Source organism: Nymphalis io, chromosome 25 (genome assembly GCF_905147045.1).
Source record: "Nymphalis io chromosome 25, ilAglIoxx1.1, whole genome shotgun sequence".
NCBI classification, from domain to species: Eukaryota; Metazoa; Arthropoda; class Insecta; order Lepidoptera; family Nymphalidae; genus Nymphalis; species Nymphalis io.
In genome coordinates, this window is record NC_065912.1 from 6,165,460 (window position 1) to 6,189,701 (window position 24,242).

The 24,242-nt window shown below is 31.1% G+C and overlaps 1 protein-coding gene across 1 annotated transcript; it reads right to left on the minus strand.

Moving 5' to 3' along the window:
• Positions 1–6,659: 6,659 nt before the first annotated feature.
• LOC126778301 (uncharacterized) lies at positions 6,660–14,963 on the minus strand. Its single transcript, XM_050501798.1, has 4 exons — positions 14,804–14,963; positions 12,968–13,047; positions 7,602–7,801; positions 6,660–6,864 (listed from the first exon to the last, which is right to left on the minus strand). Exons 1-4 carry the CDS (start codon positions 14,911–14,913, stop codon positions 6,733–6,735), a joined length of 522 nt encoding a protein of 173 aa, XP_050357755.1. The 5' UTR covers positions 14,914–14,963; the 3' UTR covers positions 6,660–6,732.
• Positions 14,964–24,242: the final 9,279 nt, after the last annotated feature.

The window sequence follows — 24,242 nt, forward strand, 5'->3', positions numbered from 1 at the left end:
TGGTTGTTTAAAATCTATCACCGATTTGATATCAGAAGCAACAACTTTTTAAATGTACGTCTTTTTGAAGCTTCAGGACCTACTTTTATCTAGTTTTGCCGACAATACACCACCAATACAGTTTTATCGTGTATTTATATTACTGTCATAGAAATCAAAGTAAAGAATCTAATGCACACCAAACTTGAATTAAATATAAAAAGTGGAAACTTTATAAACACCTGCTCTTCATTCTAACTTTTCTAATACAATATCAACCACTTCTCATTATATTTATGCGAATATCGTCCTTAACACGTGCATTTTACTTAATATGCACGTGAAAATCGCTTAAACTATAAATGGTAGTTGTATTCTTTTGTATTGATAGTTTATCTTGGACTTGTACATAACTTCACATAGCTTCAAGCGATTATCGCATTTAACGTCCGCAAAGAGCTTAGACTTCTCGTGAAAATTCCTTGAAGTAAGATTCGTTGTTATGTTCTTTTGATGGGAAAATTATCGGGGCCACTATGTTTGCTTGATCACTAGAAAGCCGAGAGAAAGGTGCGGGCCCAAATTCCAAGATGGCGAAAGAATTTTTTTTCTACGCTATGGACGCAGGTGTTTTCGATTCGAGAGGAGTAAATATATGTACATCTTTCTGCGTATGACATACAAATTCGATATCAACATATAGTATTACTTTATATGACATAGTACACAATAGTTATGTAAATTGTTTTTATGTTAATTGATACTATGAACTGAATTATATAAATGAACTATTTATATTATAATTATGTATCTAGATGTCAAATATGAAACATATCGAAGCTTCTACAGCCTTGATGGCTCAATGGTTAGAAGACCTGAATCTTAATGATCGTGTGTTCAAACCCGGACATATTTGAAATTTTGTGTTCATAATTATGTTTATAATTCATCTTATACTCGTAAGAGGGAAACACCGTGAAGAAATCACCTGTGACATGTAACTTACATTGAGCGGATTGGTGAAATAATATTTTTATTCTACCTTTAAAGTAACAAAAGACCTAAGAACTTTCACTTCAGCTAAAAATTCTTTAAATTATGAGTTTATAGAATATTTAAATAATATTTTTACATAATAAGGATTAAACTAGCTATATGGTACCGATATGAATATGATAATTAATTTAGCATTATCGAAATAAAAAATTAAAACGGTGGGAGGTCGTTGCACTGTATGTCACTGTATTTTTTTTGTACACCTGGCAATTTCATTATGATCGGTTGAGTGGTTAAGACATGAAAGCGTAACAAACAAACGAACTAACTTTCGCATTTATAATATTAGTAAGGATGCAAAGGTAAGTACAAGTATTTTTGTGATGTCATAGCGTTGATGAATATCTATGGTTCGTGGGAAACGAAAACGTCATGGTAAGCGCTAATGGAACATTAACGGAACTAGCCTAGCTACAATACAAAGTTTTTGTGTCCCTTTGTTATGTATATATATATGTCGTACACATATTACAAAAGTAATATGTTACTGAAACTATGAATTATATAATGTATACGCTTAATTAGTAAAATGATTTAAAAAAAATTAATTGTTTAATTATTTTGTTAATGGCTTTAAGTTTTGGACAAATGTCATGTGGGATGTGTTATTTTACTTTTAAATCGTTTCATTGATTAATATATATTAGTTCTATAATGAAATATAGTCTCCTTTTAAATATAGGAATACCAGTGCTAAGGGGTTTGCTCGTAATAGAGGACGCGAAGCAAATTGATCCCGGATTTGGAATCGTGTTACGAAATTAATTGCATTTGAAGCTTAATGAGCTTTTATTTGTCCTTCACTTAAAATAACACGATAAGTAATGTAAATTGTTATCTAAAACATTTATGAAAATGACATTAATGATTCATTTAATTGACAGGTTAATTTTTTATACTTGATATATTATATAAAAATCACAAAAACCGAATTATCACAAACATCAACGACTTTTGTTTAAGGTCATTTCCTAGCAATATTACTATGATCGACATCAACGGTTCCAAAATGAAGGGAAAAAATATTCTAATATAAATATATTTTAAAATCATCATATGCACACTTTAAATAATTGACGAAACAAATTTCTATGGTGACATTAAAGACAATAAAATCAAAGTGAATTAAGATTTTTTTATATGTTGTTCTTATTTAAACATTACGTTTCTCTAGTAGTATTTTATATATTTGTTATATATTTATATATTAAGAATAGATCGAGGTTAGTTTTATACATGATGAAAAATATCTTAAAATTTTATTATAACAAGCAGAAAACCGAATAAGATTTTTTCCCCAATTAAAATTAAAATATGATTTTTTATCTTCAAAATCAGAAGATAAATACCAAGCTACAATTTACCATTCACCGTTACATAATATCTAAACAATAATATACAATATAATTAGTTTATAATTAAAAAAAAAGTGTTGTTAAAAAAAAGAAAAAAATGTTAAGGAGTGAAAGTGGCACTCACACAAACGCTGTTTCAATGTAGAGGTAGAGAAAGTTTGTTTCTTCTGGAATGCAGACTGGAAAAACTATTGAGCCGTTTTATTAAAATTTTCATTTATAATTTTAATAATAATTATATATTAATATAGTATGAGCAGCGAATTGTAAAGGAGTAATGAGTATTAATAGGGATTATTAATTAATTTTTTTGCTTAGTGAATTTAAATGAATGAAATGACATTTTTATGATATTAAATATATAAATGTATCGTTCAAAACGTTTGGTATTTATTACATCAGATTCTTAAAAATGTATATTCCATAAACTTTTAACGAATAGAACAAGAAATGTTTATTAACAACTTCAACCCATTAGTATGCAATAGTTTTCTTTATGTAATATCATTCAATGTGAATATATAATACATTTTAATAACCTGATAAAGTTTTTGCAATTCTAACATTTTATTACATGCGGAATTCTTGGCGTTTATTTCAATAAAATAAACTTGTAATAAAAGTAAAATATGAACATTAAAGTACTTTAAAAAGAAGATATAGTGTTATCTGGCATATTATTATTATTTTAAATTTAATAATTTAATTCAATAAAACCAACATTAATGTATGAAACTCTAAATATTTCTTGTTCCAACATAATACTATAGTGTTAGTGAGTGAAAGGCGTGTACATACACGATCGTACTTACGCAATATCTATGTGTGAGGGAAGATGGTTTGAACATCTTTTTTTTCTATAAGAAAGCTATTGAAATACAGTATAAATGTGGTTAAGTGCATTCATAGCGTTTAGTTTCTAAACTATTACTGTAACAGAATGACATGTATCCAAGATATCATATAAAATAACTTCTATATTATTATATTTATAAAACATTTAAATATTTTCGTATCTGGAAAAATAAAGACATAACATGTCTCTATGGCTTTATGACACCAAGCCTTTGTTAAATTGAAAAAAAAAATACAAGTATGTAATACTTTATATATATATAATCTTACTCTTCCATTTTTGAGACTATTTAAAAATGCATAGAAGTAGGTACCTTTTGCTCATTAGGCATTTTTAATGGCTATATATAAAAAATAATAATAAAAATAGTTATTCAACAATATTACTTTTAATTCGTACTTTATTTTTTAAATTAATTAGTGATTAGCATTATTAACTTTGATCAATCCAAATATTTAATGACATACAATAAACGTAACATAGTGGCTCAAAGCCATTTTTTTATTTTTGCTAATAATTATGATTAATCTAAAATAATTTACAATAAAACCTAGTTCTTAGGCATATTTTTAATATAAAATTTAACTTTATAAACGATATTTATAAATTATATAGAAACTATTTTAAATTATTTATTTAAAAAAAAAACTTTAATTGTTAATAAAATATTTTTTATCTGTGGTTATAAATAGTAATTATTGTATTCTATACCTACACTCTATAAAGATAAATGATCGAAACGTCTGTACATAAAAAAACAGATGCTTAATATACATTTGAGGTAGCTTGAATACTATCTAAACATTAAGAGCACCTAAAGTGATAAATATAAGTATTTATATATAAAGATATCAAATATAACAAAACGATTTTAAATCTTATTGTTGAGTTCAGTTTCACGATAGATGGCGTTACTTGTATTGTTCGAAGAATGACCATTTGTGGAAAGACTTTTACACTTTAATCAGCCGAAGTGGCTAAGTGGTACACATGAGTGAGTCTTAACCGAAGAGTTTGAGTTGGGTGCTCAAGCCGTTGCACTTTGAAATTTTCATGTGGTTAATTTGTTTAATTCATCTCTTGCTTGACGGTGTAAGAAAACATCGTTGCATGTGTTGGATGAAAATGTATCATAAATGTCCACCAATTGGCAGTGGAACATCCGCACAGGATTGGAGGCCTTAGCCTAACAGTGATCTCACTATTTATAGATTGTTACTTGTCTTATTATTGCATTGTCTACTAGCGTCTTGAAACTGTTTGATAGGTCAATGACCTTACATTTTGTCCGTATCTTAACGACTTAAGCTCAGCAAACCACAACTGAAACACATTTAGGGCACGCGAAACCCAATCCTTATCAAAATATATGATATATCAATTTAAATATTTCATGTAGATAAAAATTATCATCTGGGAAACATATTAAATATGTGATTCGTTAACCATTGTGAGGGAGAGCTGGTTCTTCTTGACTGGCCTAGCCAGAACAGGCCTCGGGGTTGACTTCTTTACCTGGGCTGATCCTCACCGGCAAGTACTACTTGCCGTGTCGAACGATTTATGGCTCAAAGGACCAGGGTCAAAACTGACCCAGTGGCTATTACTTCTTATCCGGTTCTTATTGCTTAAGGTTATTCATGTCCGAGTGGTTTGTTAACCATTGTAATCTGTGATTGTGTGTGTATGTGTGTGTTTACTACTCGTCTCCAAGCCAGTGGCGCTGTCATACATTATCTTAAACCATTTTTTTTCTTATGTAATTGATGTCGATATAACTATAGTAAGAACTAACTCGAAACTAACCGCAAAAGACGATCGTGAAATGTCCCAAAGTAATATGCGGCTTTGGCCTTAATAGTTAAAACATTTCAAGAGTATACGCATCAAAATACTATGTCACATTAAGTCGTTTGTCAACATTTCGCTGGTGATTAATAAAGTGAGTTCTTACAGAATCGCATTAGTTTGTGCTTAATATACTTCGACACTTTAATCAATCTCTATGAATGTAAGTACATTTATGTTATGTATGTTATGATGGAGGTTTTCATAACATCCACTTTGATATAATTCGTCAATAGATGGCGCTGAAGTACATCAACATACACAAGCATGACATCTGACGGGTTTTGCTACTACATACATTTAACTAGTATTTCGCCCGCGGCTTCGTCCGTGTGGAGATGATAGGTTAGATTAGTTAGTACCTATGTTGTGTTCAAAACCTCTGACAACGTGTATGCAAAATTTCTTAATGATCGATTATGAAGTTAATACGTGAAATAGTAACAAACAAACTCACTTTCACGTTCATAATACGAATGTAATACAATATTTAAAAAAATGCAATTCAAATATTTTTTTTCTTTTTGTGTTGTTATAAATAAAACAAAATTCTCATTATTTCATTTATTAGTCCTTAAAATACTAGAAATACAGTCTTTTCATTTAAAATTATCTTAATAAGATAGATTGGTTCATTAAATGACACAAAAATAGACCCGTAAGAAAATGTCAAAGCGCATAGCACTATACACAGAAGGAATGGACTGAGCGTTCTCTACTCCGCTTAACTAAGTTGATTGAATAAGTGTGAAGCAGGACCTAATCGGCTATGTCATTAAAAACCGTTATTGATACGCTATTCTGATACGTATATCCTTCTAGTATTATAGTTATTGCAATTAAAATCGTATAACGTATACATTTTTGACATTTTACGATCGAGTTTTTGTTTCTTTGTTTCTTATCTGTGGAGCTATCCACAGATAAGAAACAAAGTCAGGCCGAACAAATATTTTTTTATCTGTTGTTATTTACTTTGTAAGATATCTAAGTCCATTCCTTATAAATATAAAAGAGATGAAAATTTGAATTGTATTTATTTCATACAATCATTTGTTTCATATTGAATAATATATACCCTGTTAATTCCAAAATGTTTCGTAATTTACAATTATCATAATATAATTAATATAATTTATAAAATTATTATAAAATAAATCAATATTTTTTAATATGTAAATTAAGAAATAAATAATAAATTATGCAAGTAATAAAATTATTATTAAAATTTGCACCTTTTAATTCAGCGTGATAAATTTAAAGCTAGAGGCTCTGATGACCTTATATATTAATTAATTTAATATAAATTTACATTACATAGATATTTTTAATATATTTAACTAGGAATATATGAAAAATATCTCATATTAAAGATCATTGAAATCAATTTTCGTACACTTACTTCACATTTATAATAAAATTGCTATATCATTTTTATATATCGTTTGATCGATAATTTTATAATTAATTAGTTTTCGTACGAATTAAAGCAAAATCCTTTATTAAATAACATGTAACCAACTTCATCAATACGTTCCTTTAAGAATTTTATGATTAATTTCATTTTGTTTATGGAATGTTGAAGTTGATACATCTTACGAAGCTTATAAATATGGCTTTCGGATTCATTGCTTTTAATTATGAGGGTATTTGACCTTTATAAGCTAAGTCGTTCGCGTCTTGGCCGTTCACGGATCTTGCGTAGGGATACGACGCCGCTGCAGCTGTGGGCGCGGTCCATTGTTGTGGGGCTGCTTGGAACCCAGAAGCCTGTTTAAAAAAATATGACGTAATAAATGTAACAAATCATTGCTATAGCAGTATTGCCAACTTTCCATCGTTTGTTTACATTTTGATTAAATAAATATATAAATACATAATAACCTGGTACATTATTCACTCACGGCCATCTGAACCCAAACTAAGCAAAGCTTCTTATCCGGTTGAAACCACTACTATGGAAACCAGACAACTGATATACTACATATACTACTTTTCTTTTGTAAATACATACTTATATAGATAATTAGACTCAGGACAAACGGACATGTTCATGCACAAAAGTGTCTGTCTTGGGTGAGAATCGAACCCACAGCCTTCGTCGTGAAAGCGTCTACCAACCACGCCAACCGGCCCGTCAAAATAAAGTCACTCTTAAGTGTTTCTGAATATAGTATAACTATTGAATACCTTGTCGATTCTTCGAAGTAGAATTTAGATTTCAATTAGCTAGCTTTAAAAGAATTTATTTTTTATTTATAAAATCATTAATTACAATGCCAATGCGACCTTGTGAACTAAGATGTTCTATTTATTTTGTGCTTGTAGTAACAATGGCTTTACTCACGATTCTTATCGGATTACAACAATTTTAATTATTACTGTTTGGAGGTAGTGATAAGTGGAAGATGACCTAACCTAACCTAACCGGGCTTGCACAAAGTCTTACCACCAAATACAAAAGATTCATTGGGTAAAATCAAATATATTTAGTAAAATTAATATACCTTGCTAATATTATTGAAGCTGCCTCCGCTAAAGTACTTATGGATGCCAAGAGCAGCTGCCGCGAGGAACGCCAGCTTAGCCACCACCAAGGCCTTGGTCACCAGGAGTGTCAGAGCGCCGAATAGCAGGCCCACAACAGCTACCACCTTGACACCGATGCCAGCTAAAAGTGGTGCGTATTTCTTGATCTTTCCACGCGCTGTAAAATTAAATAGATGGGATTTACTTTAAGAAAATTTTTATTAATAAATTGAAAAAGTCATTATGATGATGTACTTGAACGAATCTCAATATAGAATAACCACCTGTTTCCGGGATTACGGATTATAGTGCACAAGTCTGTTCTAAGACATAAGAGCTGTCTCTGTTCTTTTACTCTCATCGTAATAATAAGTGAACGCAACAAGACTGTATACAGGTCAGGTGCTGCCAATAGCATTACGTGCTTTCCAAGGCACGGAATTATAACGGCTAACTTTAAACTGCTATTGTGGACTTCTTGACAGAAGTACTCAGTAACTTTCTATGACCAGGATTTTAAATCATGACCTAGAGATTTGGCTCATGTAAGCCACTGAATTAACGAAGCAGTAATTAGCATAAAAGTATATATTTAGTTTTTTTGACATTTAAAGTCTTAAAACGCTTGATTTTTTAATTAATATACTATTTATTGTATAGCAATTAGTGAAGACAAGACCATGTTAATCTTCAAGCTAAAATGAAGGTGGCCGGTAATTTTTATATAACACTGATTGAGGTGCTTACAAAAATGAACTTGATAATACGTTTTGTAATTTGATTTACAATAAAAAATTTAAGCTTGATTTGTAAAGTCTCACACTAGCTACCCTTTTCTTGGCTGCTTACAAAGAACGGGCAACTAAAAAAGCTTTGATTATGCTGAAAATTTTCTTAAATCCCATAGTGTCTAATATTTATTCTGAACACAGTTTTGTGATAACCATTTGATAATATAATAACGACTTAAAAATGGTTTCAAAATAGTTCCTTTTTCGAAATATCGTTGCTAAAAAGGTAGTCAGTAAAAACCAGGCGTGGCGTTCCGTTTAAAATGTCATCATCTAATAGAAATGCCAGACGCGCGATGCACTATATGGACCGAAATGAAAGTCAGCTCAAGTTCGATGCCCTGTTACGTGACATAGTGAATATATCATGTCAAGGACAAGCCGACGGCGTGTCTTAATTATTCTTAGTGCGTAAAATGGAATCAGATTTAATTTCTAAAACATGCTATTCACAAGCGTGCGCTGAAGCGTGAAATTCAGTATGCTCCTAATCTAACATAAAAGGAAACATTAGTCCAGCCGTGGGAAGATCACGCGATGCTGCGTTATTATTCTGTTATAGTAGAAATTTATTTACTTATTTATAATAATAATAATAGTAATAATATCCTGGGACATTTTTTCACACACGGCCATCTGATCCCAAATTAAGCTTGTAAAGAGCTTGTACTATGGAAACCAGACAACTGATATACTACATATATTATTTTTCTTTTTGTAAATACGTACTTATATAGATAATTACACCTAGACTCAGGACAAACAGATATGTTCATGCACACAAATATCTGTCATGGGTGGGAATCGAACCCACAACCTTCGGCGTGAATAACAAGCATCCCACCCTACCACCACCACCTACATCTACATCTGTCTACATCGAATGTATGTAATATTAATCAGTTATTTAGTAGGAACTTTTAATAACATCTATCTGATATATACCACGTGGAAAGACGCCCATGCGATGGACCGACCAAATAAAAACAACTGATGGCGGTCCTTTGCACGAATGTACCAGGCTCACCACTAATAGGGACATATGGCGAAGGCTCGTGAGGCGAATAATATCTGCGCCGAACAATTCATAGCGACCACGACCGCTCTGACAAGAGTGTCACGACGAACTGCACATCACAGACAAGATCACTAATGTTTAATACTGTCTAGTTCAAGCAAACGTATTTTTATTAACACACACGAATTGTAAAATAAGGTAAATATAATCCAGAAAAAAAAATATCATTAGCGTTCAATATATTAAGTAAATGTGCAGTTTGATTACCTTTCCTATAAACAATGTTTTTTTAGTATGAACAGTTTTTATTGGTCACTAATGATATTCCGTCGGGGAGGCTGTAATTTCTCATTAATTGCATAAGTTATGGGGGTTTTGAAATTTTTTTCAGCGCTTACTTTAGGGGGGGGGATACACAGACGCTGCAAACATAGCGACAGGAATGTTAGAATTTAATAACTGACTGAAGTTCACTTGTAGTATAGCGATTTCTATTGGATTAATAGAAAATGACCGCAATAAAAATATAAAATACGGAATTGGAGAAAATAAATTAATCTTTTATTGGGCTATAATAAACTGTTATGATCATCGTACCTGTCATTTGTAAATATACAAGAGAGTTGCTTGCACGGTGCAAGAGAGATAGCTGCTAATGTGCAGCGGTAAAAGGGAGACGAAATTTCAATTAGATCTGTGGTAGTATAGACTTCTAAATAAATAATCGCAATTTTTATTTAACACCAAATATATGATAAAAATGCTTCCATAATTATGTCCTTAATATTTCGTTTATTTTATAATTATTCCGATAGTGTTTCTTACATAAAAACAAATTAAATTAGCTTAAGTAATACACGTATCAATTCATTAATATAGTTCAATAGTTAAAGCGATATACAATAAGGTATGCTATAGGGATCGTTAACATTGAAACTAAAGTTCATTGACTCGTTATGTAAGATGACGTAACACGCGACCTTGACCGAGCGTTGCACGTCTTGAAAGTGAGCGGTGAGCGCGTGTGCGGTCACAATAATTACGGGTCTGTATTTTCTGTAGTGTAGTCTTCGTAAAAAAAAATTGTTTTTTCTTAATCCGAATAGTTTTAACGGTTTTACATTCTATATTTAAATCGACAGAGCGGTTACAGTTATTTCTATCTTTATATATATTTCTATGTATATAATTAAATTTATATTTAATCATTTTAATATCATATTTTAGTATAAAAACAAAATATATAAGCGAGTTAAAGGTTAATCATGGCTTAGAGTTATCGTAACTCCGATGAAAGGACTTTTTTGGAGTAAAAAAAATTTTTTTTTTATTTACCGCAGCCACATTTAATAAAATCTCATAAACATATATATTAAATATTCTGCAATTTTTTATAATAAATTTGTTTTTATTTTTATATGTATAAAATGAAATGATTGTATTAATAGCTTAGTGTAATTTCAATGGAGGAAACGGTCTTCTAAATTAGATCGAAAACGAGCCCAAAGCTTTATAGAACTAGCCAAATCCGTGGCTTAGCAGGCGTGAAATTCAATTTGGTGCGAAATTCCTCGGAATCTGCCATTTTAACGTATGTAATGTCTATTTGAATGATAGATATAAAATATGTAAATTATATAAAAAGCGGTAGTTTAAAATAAAACATATAGTTGCTTTGGTTTAGTAACTCGCAAAGTAACTTAAAAAGAGGCGGTTATTTGAGATCACAGACAAACGCTTCAATTTTATTTATTTGCATGTTGTATACAAACAAATAAATAATATAAATTTTATAATTCATCTCGTGCTTGCCGGTGAAGGAAAATATCGTGAGGAAACCGGCATGTGTCTAATTTCATTGAAATTCTGCAACATGTGTATTCTACCAACCCGCATTGGAGCAGCGTGGTGGAATAAGCTCTTAACCTTCTCTTCAAAAGGGAGAGGAGAACTTAGCCCAGTAGTGGGACATTAACAGGCTGTTACTGTTACTGTATACAAACAGCTATCGTTGTAACTATAGTTACACTGGGTCACTCACCATTCAAAGCGGAACAAAACAAAACTAAGCATTGCTATTTCGCGTTAGAATAACATATTATGTGATAAGTGGTATAATTATATCAAGGATTTTAATGCGACATACATAATATTAGATATATTATGTATGTCGCATTAAAATCTTTGTACTTAAATTCTTAATATTAATTCTCAAGGAGACGTTCTCAAGGAGAGCCCGGAGTCTGGAAGTTGGAAGTGTATACACTCCCGTGCCTCGGGTAGCACGTAAAGCCGTTGGTCCTGCGCCTAAACTCTTTTCGGTCGGGAATAGAGAATGCACCTGCGTTTGCGCACACACTTGTGCACTATAATGTCTCCTGCGCATAATCTCTCTTGAGATTGGCCGCCTTGGCCGAAATCCGTCTGGAGGACATTGTTATTAGTATGTAAGTAGCTGCGTTGCGCAGTTTTATCCGCTTTAAATTTAGACTAATAATAATTTACATGACAAGCGTGAACTTCATGTTATGCGATGCTGGCCTATAAGAAATCACTTCATTACTCACCCTTAAAATGTTAACAGCTGACTGAGATGATATATGTAGATATTTGTAGTTTATGAAATATTTAGTATCTCCTTTTTATATGTAAATGCACTTACCTGTTCTCTTACAAAATTCTTTCACCAAAGGTTATCTGTTAGAGATCGCTATAAGCGATAAGACCGCCTTTGCAAATTTTTTTTATTTTCTTTTTCTTTGATTGTTCCTACTTCTCTCATTTTATGTATATGTTGTGCAAAAAGTGTTAAATAAAATAAAAATAAAATGAGCAGCTACTTTGCTAGTTAGTGAGCTAAGTATAAAATCACCGATTACCAATTTCAAGCTCATAATGCGAATCGTAATATTATCTTAAACATTTTTAATTAAATTCGCTGTCATAGTGCTATTACGTGTTTTATTGCAACATGTTATTACATTCATTTGTGAAAACTTTCGCGTGTTTACAGATAAATAAATAAATGCGTATGTTTAATTCAATGAATACTTTATTTGGATGTATATCTCGAGTTATTACTGAGAAAGTTGAATTAGTACGTGTAATAAAACTAAAACACGCATACTTTAAGACTGTTAATACTATAGTCGATGGAGTTTGCTTTAGATGTCGATTGTGTTAATTTTATTATATATAATTTAATTTTAGTTACATACGAAAAATAGTATATATATACAAGGATTTTATTTTCAAAATGGATCAGATTATAATTTTTATTTACTCACGTAAAAATTATAAACAAAGTAACTATCATTTATTTCTTCAATTAAATAATTTAAAATAAATTTGTATACGTATATACTAATTATTAGTATATATGTAAGTTTATATATCTAGATTTATATAGGGATTTTATTACACACGATCTATTTGTTCGAAAATCCACTCCGATCAGATCAGTCGATAAAAAAGAATTGGTCAGTTTTGTAATATATTGAGGGAAAATTATTTTCTAGTCTAAAAACTGACTTACCTTCTTCAAATGTCCTTGCGGCTTCCCTCAATTCTCCTGGTTCAAACTTTACGTTCAACTTTTCTTCCCCAGACGCGTCTCTGCGAACATTATATAATATTATTAATAAAGAAACAACAAAAATTATCATTTTACTAGGTTTCGAAATAATTTACTTTAACGCCAATCAATTAATCACCGTTTAACAAGATCTTATAAATACAGCTTTTTACTATTTACTATAGTAACCTTAGAATAATTAAAGAACGTAGAATAATTTGTTTTCCATGTTGTATATATAAACTTGTACATTAGTAATATATGTTATTTATTTGAAAAAATAATAACTACAGATTTTGTAGTCGGTACTGCTAGATTTTATTTTTATTTGCTGCTAGATTTAACTAAATCTTGTAAAATGTGTTCTTGGATTTTGAATAATAAAAAAATATATTTTTTATGATACCAAAAAATTAAGTGATGAAAACATTGCCAACAGACAGTATAAAAGCAAAGACTGCTAAAATATATTTCATAATATCACATTAATCAAATCATTCATAGGTGTACTTAAAAAATAGACGTTAACTCCGCCTATTCAAAAGATATTTTGCATACAAACAACTTTCACCCTAATTCTTTTGAATTGAATTTCTAATCCCATTGTATAATCTATATATGTCTAATCCAGATAAGCCTATAAATAATAGTTTCGTAACAAAAAGGTTTTATATTTTTTTAAATTCGTATCATAAAAGAAATACATATTAATATACATATCCATGAATGCAGCCTCAGACTTAATCATTTTATATATTTTTTTGTAATTGTTTTTTTGTTATATTATATGTTTTAATGATTTAAATAAATATCGAAATATGAAGTATATTTATTTCTATTATAATTTTTTTTCTAGTTTGCTGTCCTACTCTGTAATAATACTTTGTATTTTAGTCGTAAATGTAAACCGTCTTACTTTGATACGCTATTTTGATGCTTGTATTATTTAAATGTTATAATTATTAAAATCAATATCGCATATCTATCTGTTCATCGTTATAGGATAGGATTCGAAGTAGTTCTTTAAGAATTGTTCTCCTGTGTTTGTGTTTAAATCGCCTTTTTATAAAGTAGCTTGTTTAGTCATTTACAAAACAAACATGCTTAAATTTACATGTGTTTAGAAAGGCATGGCATTGTCACCCTTTTGAGTAATCCAGTGTGACGTTTTCATTGTTTTGATAATTTCTCCTTAACGTTCATGTGAAAGTTGAAGCACTTTACGTGGCGTAAATGTTTTTTTTATTACGTGCCCTTTTAAATGTTTACTTGCTACTTGTCGCGGTTTACAAACTTACATTACTCTAACGTTATTAAACCTCTTTTTCTTATTTTTATTTGTGGTAACATTTCAAAAACATTAAAGTGGATAAAAACGCGTTAAAAGTCAACTATCATCCATAGTTTTTGGCTTTGTTGTACCTAGTTATAAGAAGTTATGATATAGCCTTTAGGTAATAATAATTTATTTGATATAACGGATAAACTATTGTATACTTACTGTATGGAAAGTATAATACTTGTTAAAATTAATTACTAACTACTTAAGTTTTAACATGCAATTAATCAATATGAGAAACTATGTCATAAACACATGTGCCATAAAGAAAAAATAAATTCCGAATTCTGAATTCACTGCAGATGTAAATAAGTTATCAATTAATATTTAAAATTAAATACATATATTTAAATATTATTCCATTTTTTTTAAATAATAGATGACTTTAGTGGCAAGCATGTGACAGCATGGATTTAGATTTATAATTATTGTTAATAAAAAAAAACAAAATTACTCACTTTTCAATGGCAACCCCTTTGAATATTTCGATTTTCCCGTCATCAGAACTCGTACCAGGGGCAGCATGACATACCGCCACTACGATTAGGAATACAAAAAACACCTTCATTTTGGAAATATATGTATATATGTGTATATAAGTGAGGAGGTCCTTGCGGATTGGTGGTCGAGGATCAAGTGAGATGCGGCCGGGATACCGCACTATATATAGCTGATGTTTTGTAAGATCTGAAGATGATGCGCGTGATGTGTTGATACTTTATTTGTATGTTTGACATGAGTGTTGTGTTATACGGTGTCAATTTGTATTGGGTTTTTTTTAAGGTGCGTATCAGGAAATCGAGTTTTATTTTATTTATATATAGAAATTTTTAAATTTTGTTAGTAAATATCAAGATTATTCATGGATAATATATAATATTCATATCAAAATAAAAATATTCTTATAATTTAAAAGGTTTATTTATTTATCGTTAAATATTTTAATTCTATGGATGATCGAAATCCTGTGCTTTGTGACATGAAATGTCACATTGTTTAGTAAATTTATCTGTATAAATACATTGTACCTATAAATATATATTCTCAATTTCTTTTTATAAAGAATAAAAAGAAAATGTATTAAGCAGCCTTAATAATCCTCAGTTAATTTATATATATATATATGTTTTATAATTTTGGTCGATCAAAAGCAAAATATATAAATTAACAAAAATATAAGATTCAAAAATTTTGAATAAAAAGTTTTATTAAGTATATATTTTATTAAGTATCTAAGATACTCGAATGTACTATTAGGGTTAAACGTTCATTCATACATGAGATGCGCACGCGCAGTTGTACAAGAAACAGGCGTGACAACTGACAGCTAAAACTAAAGCAAATGCTCAGCGTTTTACACGATTTTCAACTTTATTACTATAGAGATAATTCAATAAAAAATTGGTGTGTTATATTTGAATAATACTACATGTATTTGCAAATTGGTTTTATCGTGTTGAATTGATTATATAGATCGAATGTGGTGTGGTGAATATGTACATCGGGAATATTTGTTATTCTTATGTATTTTTTTAATTTGGTTACTTTGACGTTTATATGGTTTTCAGTCTGTTTTGGTAACCCACTAATAGTACTGGTGGTAGGGCTTTGTGCAAGCCCGTCTGGGTAGGTACCACCCACTCATCAGATATTCTACCGCAAAACAGCAATACTTGATATTGTTGTGTTCCGGTTTGAAGGGTGAGTGAGCCAGTGTAATTACAGGCACAAGGGACATAAAATCTTAGTTCCCAAGGTTGGTGGCGCATTGGCTATAAGCGATGGTTGACATTTCTTACAATGCCAATGTCTAAGGGCGTTTGGTGACCACTTACCATCAGGTGGCCCATATGCTCGTCCACCTTCCTATTCTATAAAAAAAAAAAAAAAAAATAGAAATATTAACTTAAAAACTTCAATTTTGTTAAATTGTATAAAAGTATAGAAAAAGATTTATTAAGCGGAGAGATACATAAAACAACATAATTAATGAAAAAAATGTTCAATGTTTGATGATGCCTTAAGAACGATCTTGAGCTACAGCGGTCAAGCGGATGACCGCTTCGTCTTCTTGTTCCTCTTTATTTTTTCTCACTGGATCAAGGATTGTTTTTATCAGTGAGGAAATCTGCTATTTTTATCGACTACTTTTTTATATTAGTATAGGCAGGCGGACGAACAAATGGGCCACCGGATGGTAAATGGTCACCACCGCCCATAGACATTGGCGATGTATGAAATAATAACTATTCCTTTTATCGCTAATGCGCCACCAACCTTAGGAACTGAAATGTTATGTCCTCTGTGCCTCTAGTTACACTGGCTCACTCACTCTTCAAGCCGGAACGCAACAATACTAAGTATTGCTGCTTAGCGGCAAAATATCTAATGAGTGGGTGGTACGCATCCAGACGGGTCTGCACAAAGCCCTATTACCAAATATCGTTTTAATTATAATTTTTTTTTTTTTTTTATAGAATAGGAAGGCGGACGAGCATATGGGCCACCTGATGGTAAGTGGTCACCAACGCTCTTAGACATTGGCATTGTAAGAAATGTCAACCATCGCTTACATATCCAATGCGCCACCAACCTTGGGAACTAAGATTTTATGTCCCTTGTGCCTGTAATTACACTGGCTCACTCACCCTTCAAACCGGAACACAACAATATCAAGTATTGCTGTTTTGCGGTAGAATATCTGATGAGTGGGTGGTACCTACCCAGACGAGCTTGCACAAAGCTCTACCACCAGTAATATTATATTATTTATATTATTATTATATATATATAATTATTATATTATAACTAAACCTTATCCAACTACATAGTTATATAACTTATCTGTCGTCAAAATATAAGGAGAAACTACTGTCAAAGTTTCAATTATGAATGCCCTGTATTGAAGCCAAGGACATCCGGACTTTCTCCAAAAACGTAAAGCCGGGATTACATGGTGCTGAATCAAGGGCTTGATAAATGTTCACATCTCACCTAAGGCGTAGGATACATATTTCGTTTGAAAGTTATTTTCAGAGTTTACATGTTATAGTTGTACCGAAATACTTAAAATTATTCCTAATTCTTAAATATCGAGCAGCATTTTACATGCTCCAGCTGTTCTTTAATACAATTTTACGTGAAATTTTGAAAACTCTGTGCTTCAATTATTATAACTATAACGATCAGTGTCGCATATCACTTTCCTTTATTTCACGGTCGAGTTCTAAGGCAGACTGTGTATTACAATTTACAGAATAGCACTCATTCACTCTCACTCACACATTTCTTGTTCCAGAATTGCGTCTAATACAGTTCAGGATGTTTGAAATCTTTGACGTCCTTTGAGAAGTTTTATTTTGGGCTTATTATATCAGCCTCTATCTCACAAAGGCATACACACACACGCACACACAAAACAAAGATCAACCACAAGTCTCATCATTTAATGTTAGACAAATAATTAATGTATGTATGTATTTTTATTATATTTAAATATGTATGCGTGTGTATCAAAATAAAACGTAGCTAGTGGCATATAACAAATATATACGCAAAATATTCGTGTTACGTAATGTTCCCAAATCCATATAAGCTTATCTTAATTCAGATGCTGTGGCTCGCTCAAGGTCATGACAATGAACTTGTCGATACCTTACTTTCTATTTAAGCTGGACATACTATACACCATTGAAGGTAAGGCTAAGGATACAAAAAGTAAAGTCGAAAGATACTCACTCAGAATGTATGCGCGGGTGATTTTTAAGAAACAACGCGTGTGGTAGACTTTTTACAATGATGGCGATGACGTCCTAATATTGTGGATCTTAAAACACAAAATGCTTTGCATAGATGTCAGGATATAACTGTTTTTAAATTCATTTTATAACGTTCATAAATACATATATATTTTAATTTTATATTGTAAACAGTTTGGTAGAAGATGCTTAACACATCTGATGGTAAGCGGTCACCAACGCCCATTAGCCCGTTCATTAAACTTTTTCTTGTAAAACGACACTTGACATTACAAATTAAATAATATCCATCTTATTAACAAACAAGAAGGATATAATTTAATTTGGAAAGAAGATGACAGGCATTTTCATGAATCATCGAAACAAAAAGGTTCAATAACCTACTATCCACCGAATAAATTTAAAGAATAATATAAAAATGACATTTCATTACTTTGACATCACCAAAATCTACAAAAAAATGTAATATAAAAAAATAATATCATTCTATTAAAACATCAGCCATACAAATGCTGTTTTGATCACAGAAAATGTCGATTCCGCAAGCGTGACAAGCCCACGAAAGTAAGATCATTTATTGAATAAAAGTAATGGCGAGACGGAAAAGGAGAATCTTCCCTAAGAAAAAGAGATCTGTATTCAGTAGACCACATCCAATCAAAAGGAAAATGATGTTACGTCAAAGACGAATGAAGGCGTTTTTCCACAAACACAATCCCCGAGGCTTCATCGTGCGCGGTGTCAGAAAAATGGTCGGCGGTATTTACACTGTGTCTGATAAAGTTAGAGATAAAATAGCTGAAAGCACTATGGCCCTTGATAACCCATTTAGCGCGCAGTTCTATGAAGATAGATGTAATATTCAGTAACTAGTATCTATTAAGACATTTTAATATTATAGTACAACAAAATACAAAGCTAAACCAACCAGATATGTGATGAGTATATTGTGACTTACGAAATATATTACTGTTATACATATTTGTATTCTTAAATTTAGTTTACAACTCCAAAAGAAATCATATAATTATATACTACTAAACATATATAACTATATCTATATTAACGTTTGAAATATTGAATTATGTCAGCATTAAATAATTAATTTTTTGATAAGAGGTTACAATCTATCGAGTAAAGTAACAATAAACATAAACTGAAAGACCGAGCTATGATATATTATCATTATATTGAATACAATCAAATATTATTGAAAAACAAATTTTGAATGTTAATATCTAACAGATATTTTTTTTGTTAAAATTATTTTTTTAATACACGCTGCATCGACTGTTCCTAAGGTAGATTTATTGCCTGTGGTATAGGTAACATTTGACTGATATACATACATATTTACATAAATAATTTTTGAATACATTTTTGCATACATAATACATACACGAGACTCGTGGTGAGAATCAAATTCGCAATTCCAGAGCGTAAGGCAGGGTCAATGCCAACTGTGCAACAGGCATTCAAATCACGGAACTTAAAGATTCAAGAAATACTAATGAATATAATGTAGTAGAAACGCTATATAAGATCTATTAACATGTATTTGTATTAAATAAACTTAAAAAAACATTTTAAAAGATATAATTAGATGACACACAGATAAGAGTTATTTTTTAATTAATGGGAATGAAGTCACTATACTATAAAACCAACTAATATTATATATTTCAGTGTTTATTTGTTGCACTTTATGCTTTATTCAACTACTATATAGGATTTGCGTAAAATCTGTTCTGAGTGAGCGCCTACGTCGGGGCTTTTACTGGTGGTAGGACTTTGTGCAAGCTCGTTTCGGTAGATACCACCCACTCATCCGATATTCTACCGCAAAACAGCAGTACTTGGTATTGTCATGTTCCGGTTTGAAGGGTGTGTAGCTAGTGACATTACATCTTAGTTTCCAAGGTTGGTGGCGCATTGGCGATGTAAGCGATGGTGAACATTTCTAACATTGCCAATGTCTATGGGCGTTGGTGACCACATACCATAAGGTGGCCCATTTGCTCGTCAACCTACCTATAATTTATAAAACAAAAAACTGAAGAAATTTCAATTCAATCAGGCGGATATAGAAGATCACGTGATGAGTGGTATTTCGCTTAAATATATAGAGTCAATTGATCATTATTATAGGTACAGGTGCCTAACGTCCTCCTCACACGCTGGTGAAGCCGAGGGCGGATGGTATTATAATTAATTTATCATATATAAATTTAACATCAAAATAAAAGACCAATAATATTGCATCACAGCTTTTTATTAAAAGAATTTGCTACCAAGTTCCTCCTAAATGGTCTCTCATAATACACATTGTCATCTTTTCCTGGTATATGAACTATTTCGACGCGTGTTTTTCCATCATCCTTTCTGTTTCGATGTCCATAATGATGACTGAACATGCCCTTCAGACTTAACACTGATGTCATTACAGTGGAGAAAAATCCAAGCATTAAACCTAAAAAGGACAATTAAAATATAACGAAAAAAATAAACCTTCTAAAACCTTCTTTTTAATTTATTAGATAACGTGTAATTCAGTATTCATGGAGATTTAGGTAGTCTAGTTTAAGAATATTAATCATGTTCTGGTTTTGTTTTTGAATTTATTTTAGTAAGGCAGCCAAGTGATTGGGTCACTTGTTGGTATTGGCGATGTAAGCGATGGTTACCATTTCTCACAAAGCCAATGTCTATGGGCGTTGGTGACCATTTACCGTCAGGTGGCCCATATGCTTGTCCGACTATATATTAAAAAAAAAGTTGGAGTATTACAGGCTGTTATTTACTTTTTTCTTAATAACATTAAGTGGAGCTAAAATAAAATATGACGAAAGAGAAATAAATAAAAAGATGCTAATCTTTTACAAAGTCAATTCCCGTTTACCTTTAACCGCTAACAAAGCTAGCGCTTTTAAAACAATAGGTATAAAAAGACTTTTAGCTACCAAAAGTCCTAAAAATATTGACATCATTCGTTTTAAGAATTTATGTTTTTTCTTTTTTCCTTTAAACAATTTGTAAATACACTTCTTGAATTTGTGTTTCGTTTTCCTATGGCTCTTTCCAATGGATCTATCTGTGTTCTTGTTGCTTGATTGTTGGAAAAGGTTTTCTTCTAGTTTTGGTAATGTTGAGATTTTCATATCTAAAATCAAATGAATATCATATCTTATTAAGACATCACTGTTTAATGCTCATTCTATCTTTTTGATGTTAAATTATAAATAATTAACCAAAAGAAGTCAGAAATTTCAACATCGAACTTAAGAAGAAATACAAACTCGAATATAATATATAGTATCATATTAATATAAAATAAAAAATATGTCAAAACTAGAAACATCTAAAATTTCTACAATTTGACATGTTGTATGAATTTTAGACGCTATATCAGCGTCAGCATCACAATGTATCGAGTACTTTAAAAATAGCAGCCCAAGCGAGAGCTCAGAATGACACACGTCCTGCGAGAACGCGTCTCGACTTAGGACACAATCGGAGTATATTATGAGACATGGTCTAAATATCACCCGTAAATCAAATCGTTTTTTTTTTATTTACGGTGATATCACAGATATATAAAAACGTAAGCGTAAACATTGTACTGTTATGTTTTTTTAAATTAATGATGACAAATAATTTAATATATAATTCGTTCATAATTGTAAATATATGCAGTTTCAAAGGTATATAAGGTAGTATAAAGAAAAACTACGTATAAGTTGTTACTTAAAACTGCAATAAATTTTACTTAATGATAAATAAAGCATTGATCTTACATTACTTTGACTTGCTGTGAGCAAGCTCCACTGGAACACAGTTCCAGTTTTAAGCGTGTGTGAGCCATTATAACTATAGGCACAAGATAGGTCGCAAGATTGTTGGCCCATTGGCGATGTAATGGATGGTTAAAATTTCTTACAGTACTAATGTCTATGCGCGGTAGAAATGGTTTGCGATCATGTAACCCATTTGCCTGCCTTTGTTAAATTAAAAAATCCATTACGTTACCTGCAAATGACCTTCCGAATTCACCACCATCATACCGCGATAACGGTTCTGTTGGACTGACGATACTATTCTTGTGCATATCAAAATTAAAAAAAGGATCGCTTTTTAAAATTTCGATATTATTCGCTCTATCGAAAATGATTTCAGGTTCTATCATTTTTATTGTAATGGCTTAAACTGGTCGAACTATTTATTTTTACTTATCTACGTGTATTTCTCTAGATAGTAAGTTTTTATATGACAGTAATGAAATTTTTCTCTTGACTTTTATAGTGTTTAATGAGTTCAAAGCGTATGTAGTTTTTAGACTAATTATAATGGCTAACGTTAACATAATTGTCAAACTACTGTCGTAAATGAAAGTTCGCCTTTAATGATAACAGAGGGAATTATTGTGTCAAATGCACATAAACAGAAGGTATATTTTAAGTACATTATTTTTTATTTTTTTTATAGAATAGGAAAGTGGACGAGCATATGGGGCACCTGATGGTAAGTAGTCACCAAACGCCCTTAGACATTGGCATTGCAAGAAATGTCAACCATTGCTTATAGCCAATGCGCCACCAACCTTGGGAACTAAGATTTTATGTCCCTTGTGCCTGTAATTACACTGGCTCACTCACCCTTCAAACCGGAACACAACAATATCAAGTATTGCTGTTTTGCGGTAGAATATCTGATGAGTGGGTGGTACCTACCCAGACGGGCTTGCACAAAGCCCTACCAATTAACATTAGTTAGATGTGTAATATTATATTTAAGAAGTAAATAATTACCGTTTGCAAACCAAGAAAAATATGATTAGCTACTAAGGCTCCGATCTAGTTTAGTCGTTTGAATTATTGTTCAAGATTTAGAAAAATTACAATACACAAAAACAATTATAAATTGAATTTATAAAAAAGCCGAGATGGCCTAGTGGTCAGAACGCGTCAATCTTAACCGATGATCGTGGGTTCAAGCACTACTGATTTTTCATGTTCTTAATTTGTGTTTATAATTCATCTTGTGCTTGACGGTGAAGGAAAACATCGTGAGAAAACCTGCATGTGTCTAATTTCACTAAAATTCTGTCACATGTGTACTTCACCAACCTGCATTGAAGCAGCGTGGTAGAATAAGCTCCAAACCTTTTTTTTTTGTTTTTTTTTTTTTTTTATAGAATAGGAAGGAGGACGAGCATATGGGCCACCTGATGGTAAGTGGTCACCAAACGCCCTTAGACATTGGCATTGTAAGAAATGTCAACCATCGCTTATAGCCAATGCGCCACCAACCTTGGGAACTAAGATTTTATGTCCCTTGTGCCTGTAATTACACTGGCTCACTCACCCTTCAAACCGGAACACAACAATATCAAGTATTGCTGTTTTGCGGTAGAATATCTGATGAGTAGGTGGTACCTACCCAGACGAGCTTGCACAAAGCCCTACCACCAGTAAATCTTCTCCTCAAAAAAAGGAGAGGAGGCCTTAGCCCAACAGTGAGACATTCACAGGCTGTTACTTTTTATATACAATATTATTTATGTTTACTAATCAAAGCACAAACAAATAAAACTCGACTTATTTTAGAATTTGTAATAATAAAACTCATATTTGTATTAAACTGTGAGGGGTTATAATTGTGTTTTCATTGCCTAAATCATAAAAGCAACCGGTTCAAACATAATCTTTAATAGTATTATATCAATAATATGTCGTTTTTTGTAATTCAAAACAACGAACCAAAACATGAATATTGTTTAATATTATATTATTTAAAAAAATATGTTTAAAAATTATAGTACCAATCGTATACATAATTTAATGGTAACTGTATAAAAAACCTTTTCATTCGTTTATTTCGCTACATAAAAAGTAATAAATAAATTAATTATCAAATAAATAACTTAAAATTATTTTATATTACTTAATTAGCGAATTATATTTACAAAAGTTTTGAGACTGATAATAAAAAAGAAAATAAACGATACAATTAAAAATAAAAATGTGTTGCAATTACTTAGTGAATACTTAGTTAGTTGCGATTTTAAATCAAACAAATTGATAAAGTACAATAGTCTAAAGCCTTCTCATCGAAAGGGTGAGAAGGTCTTATAGTCCAGCAG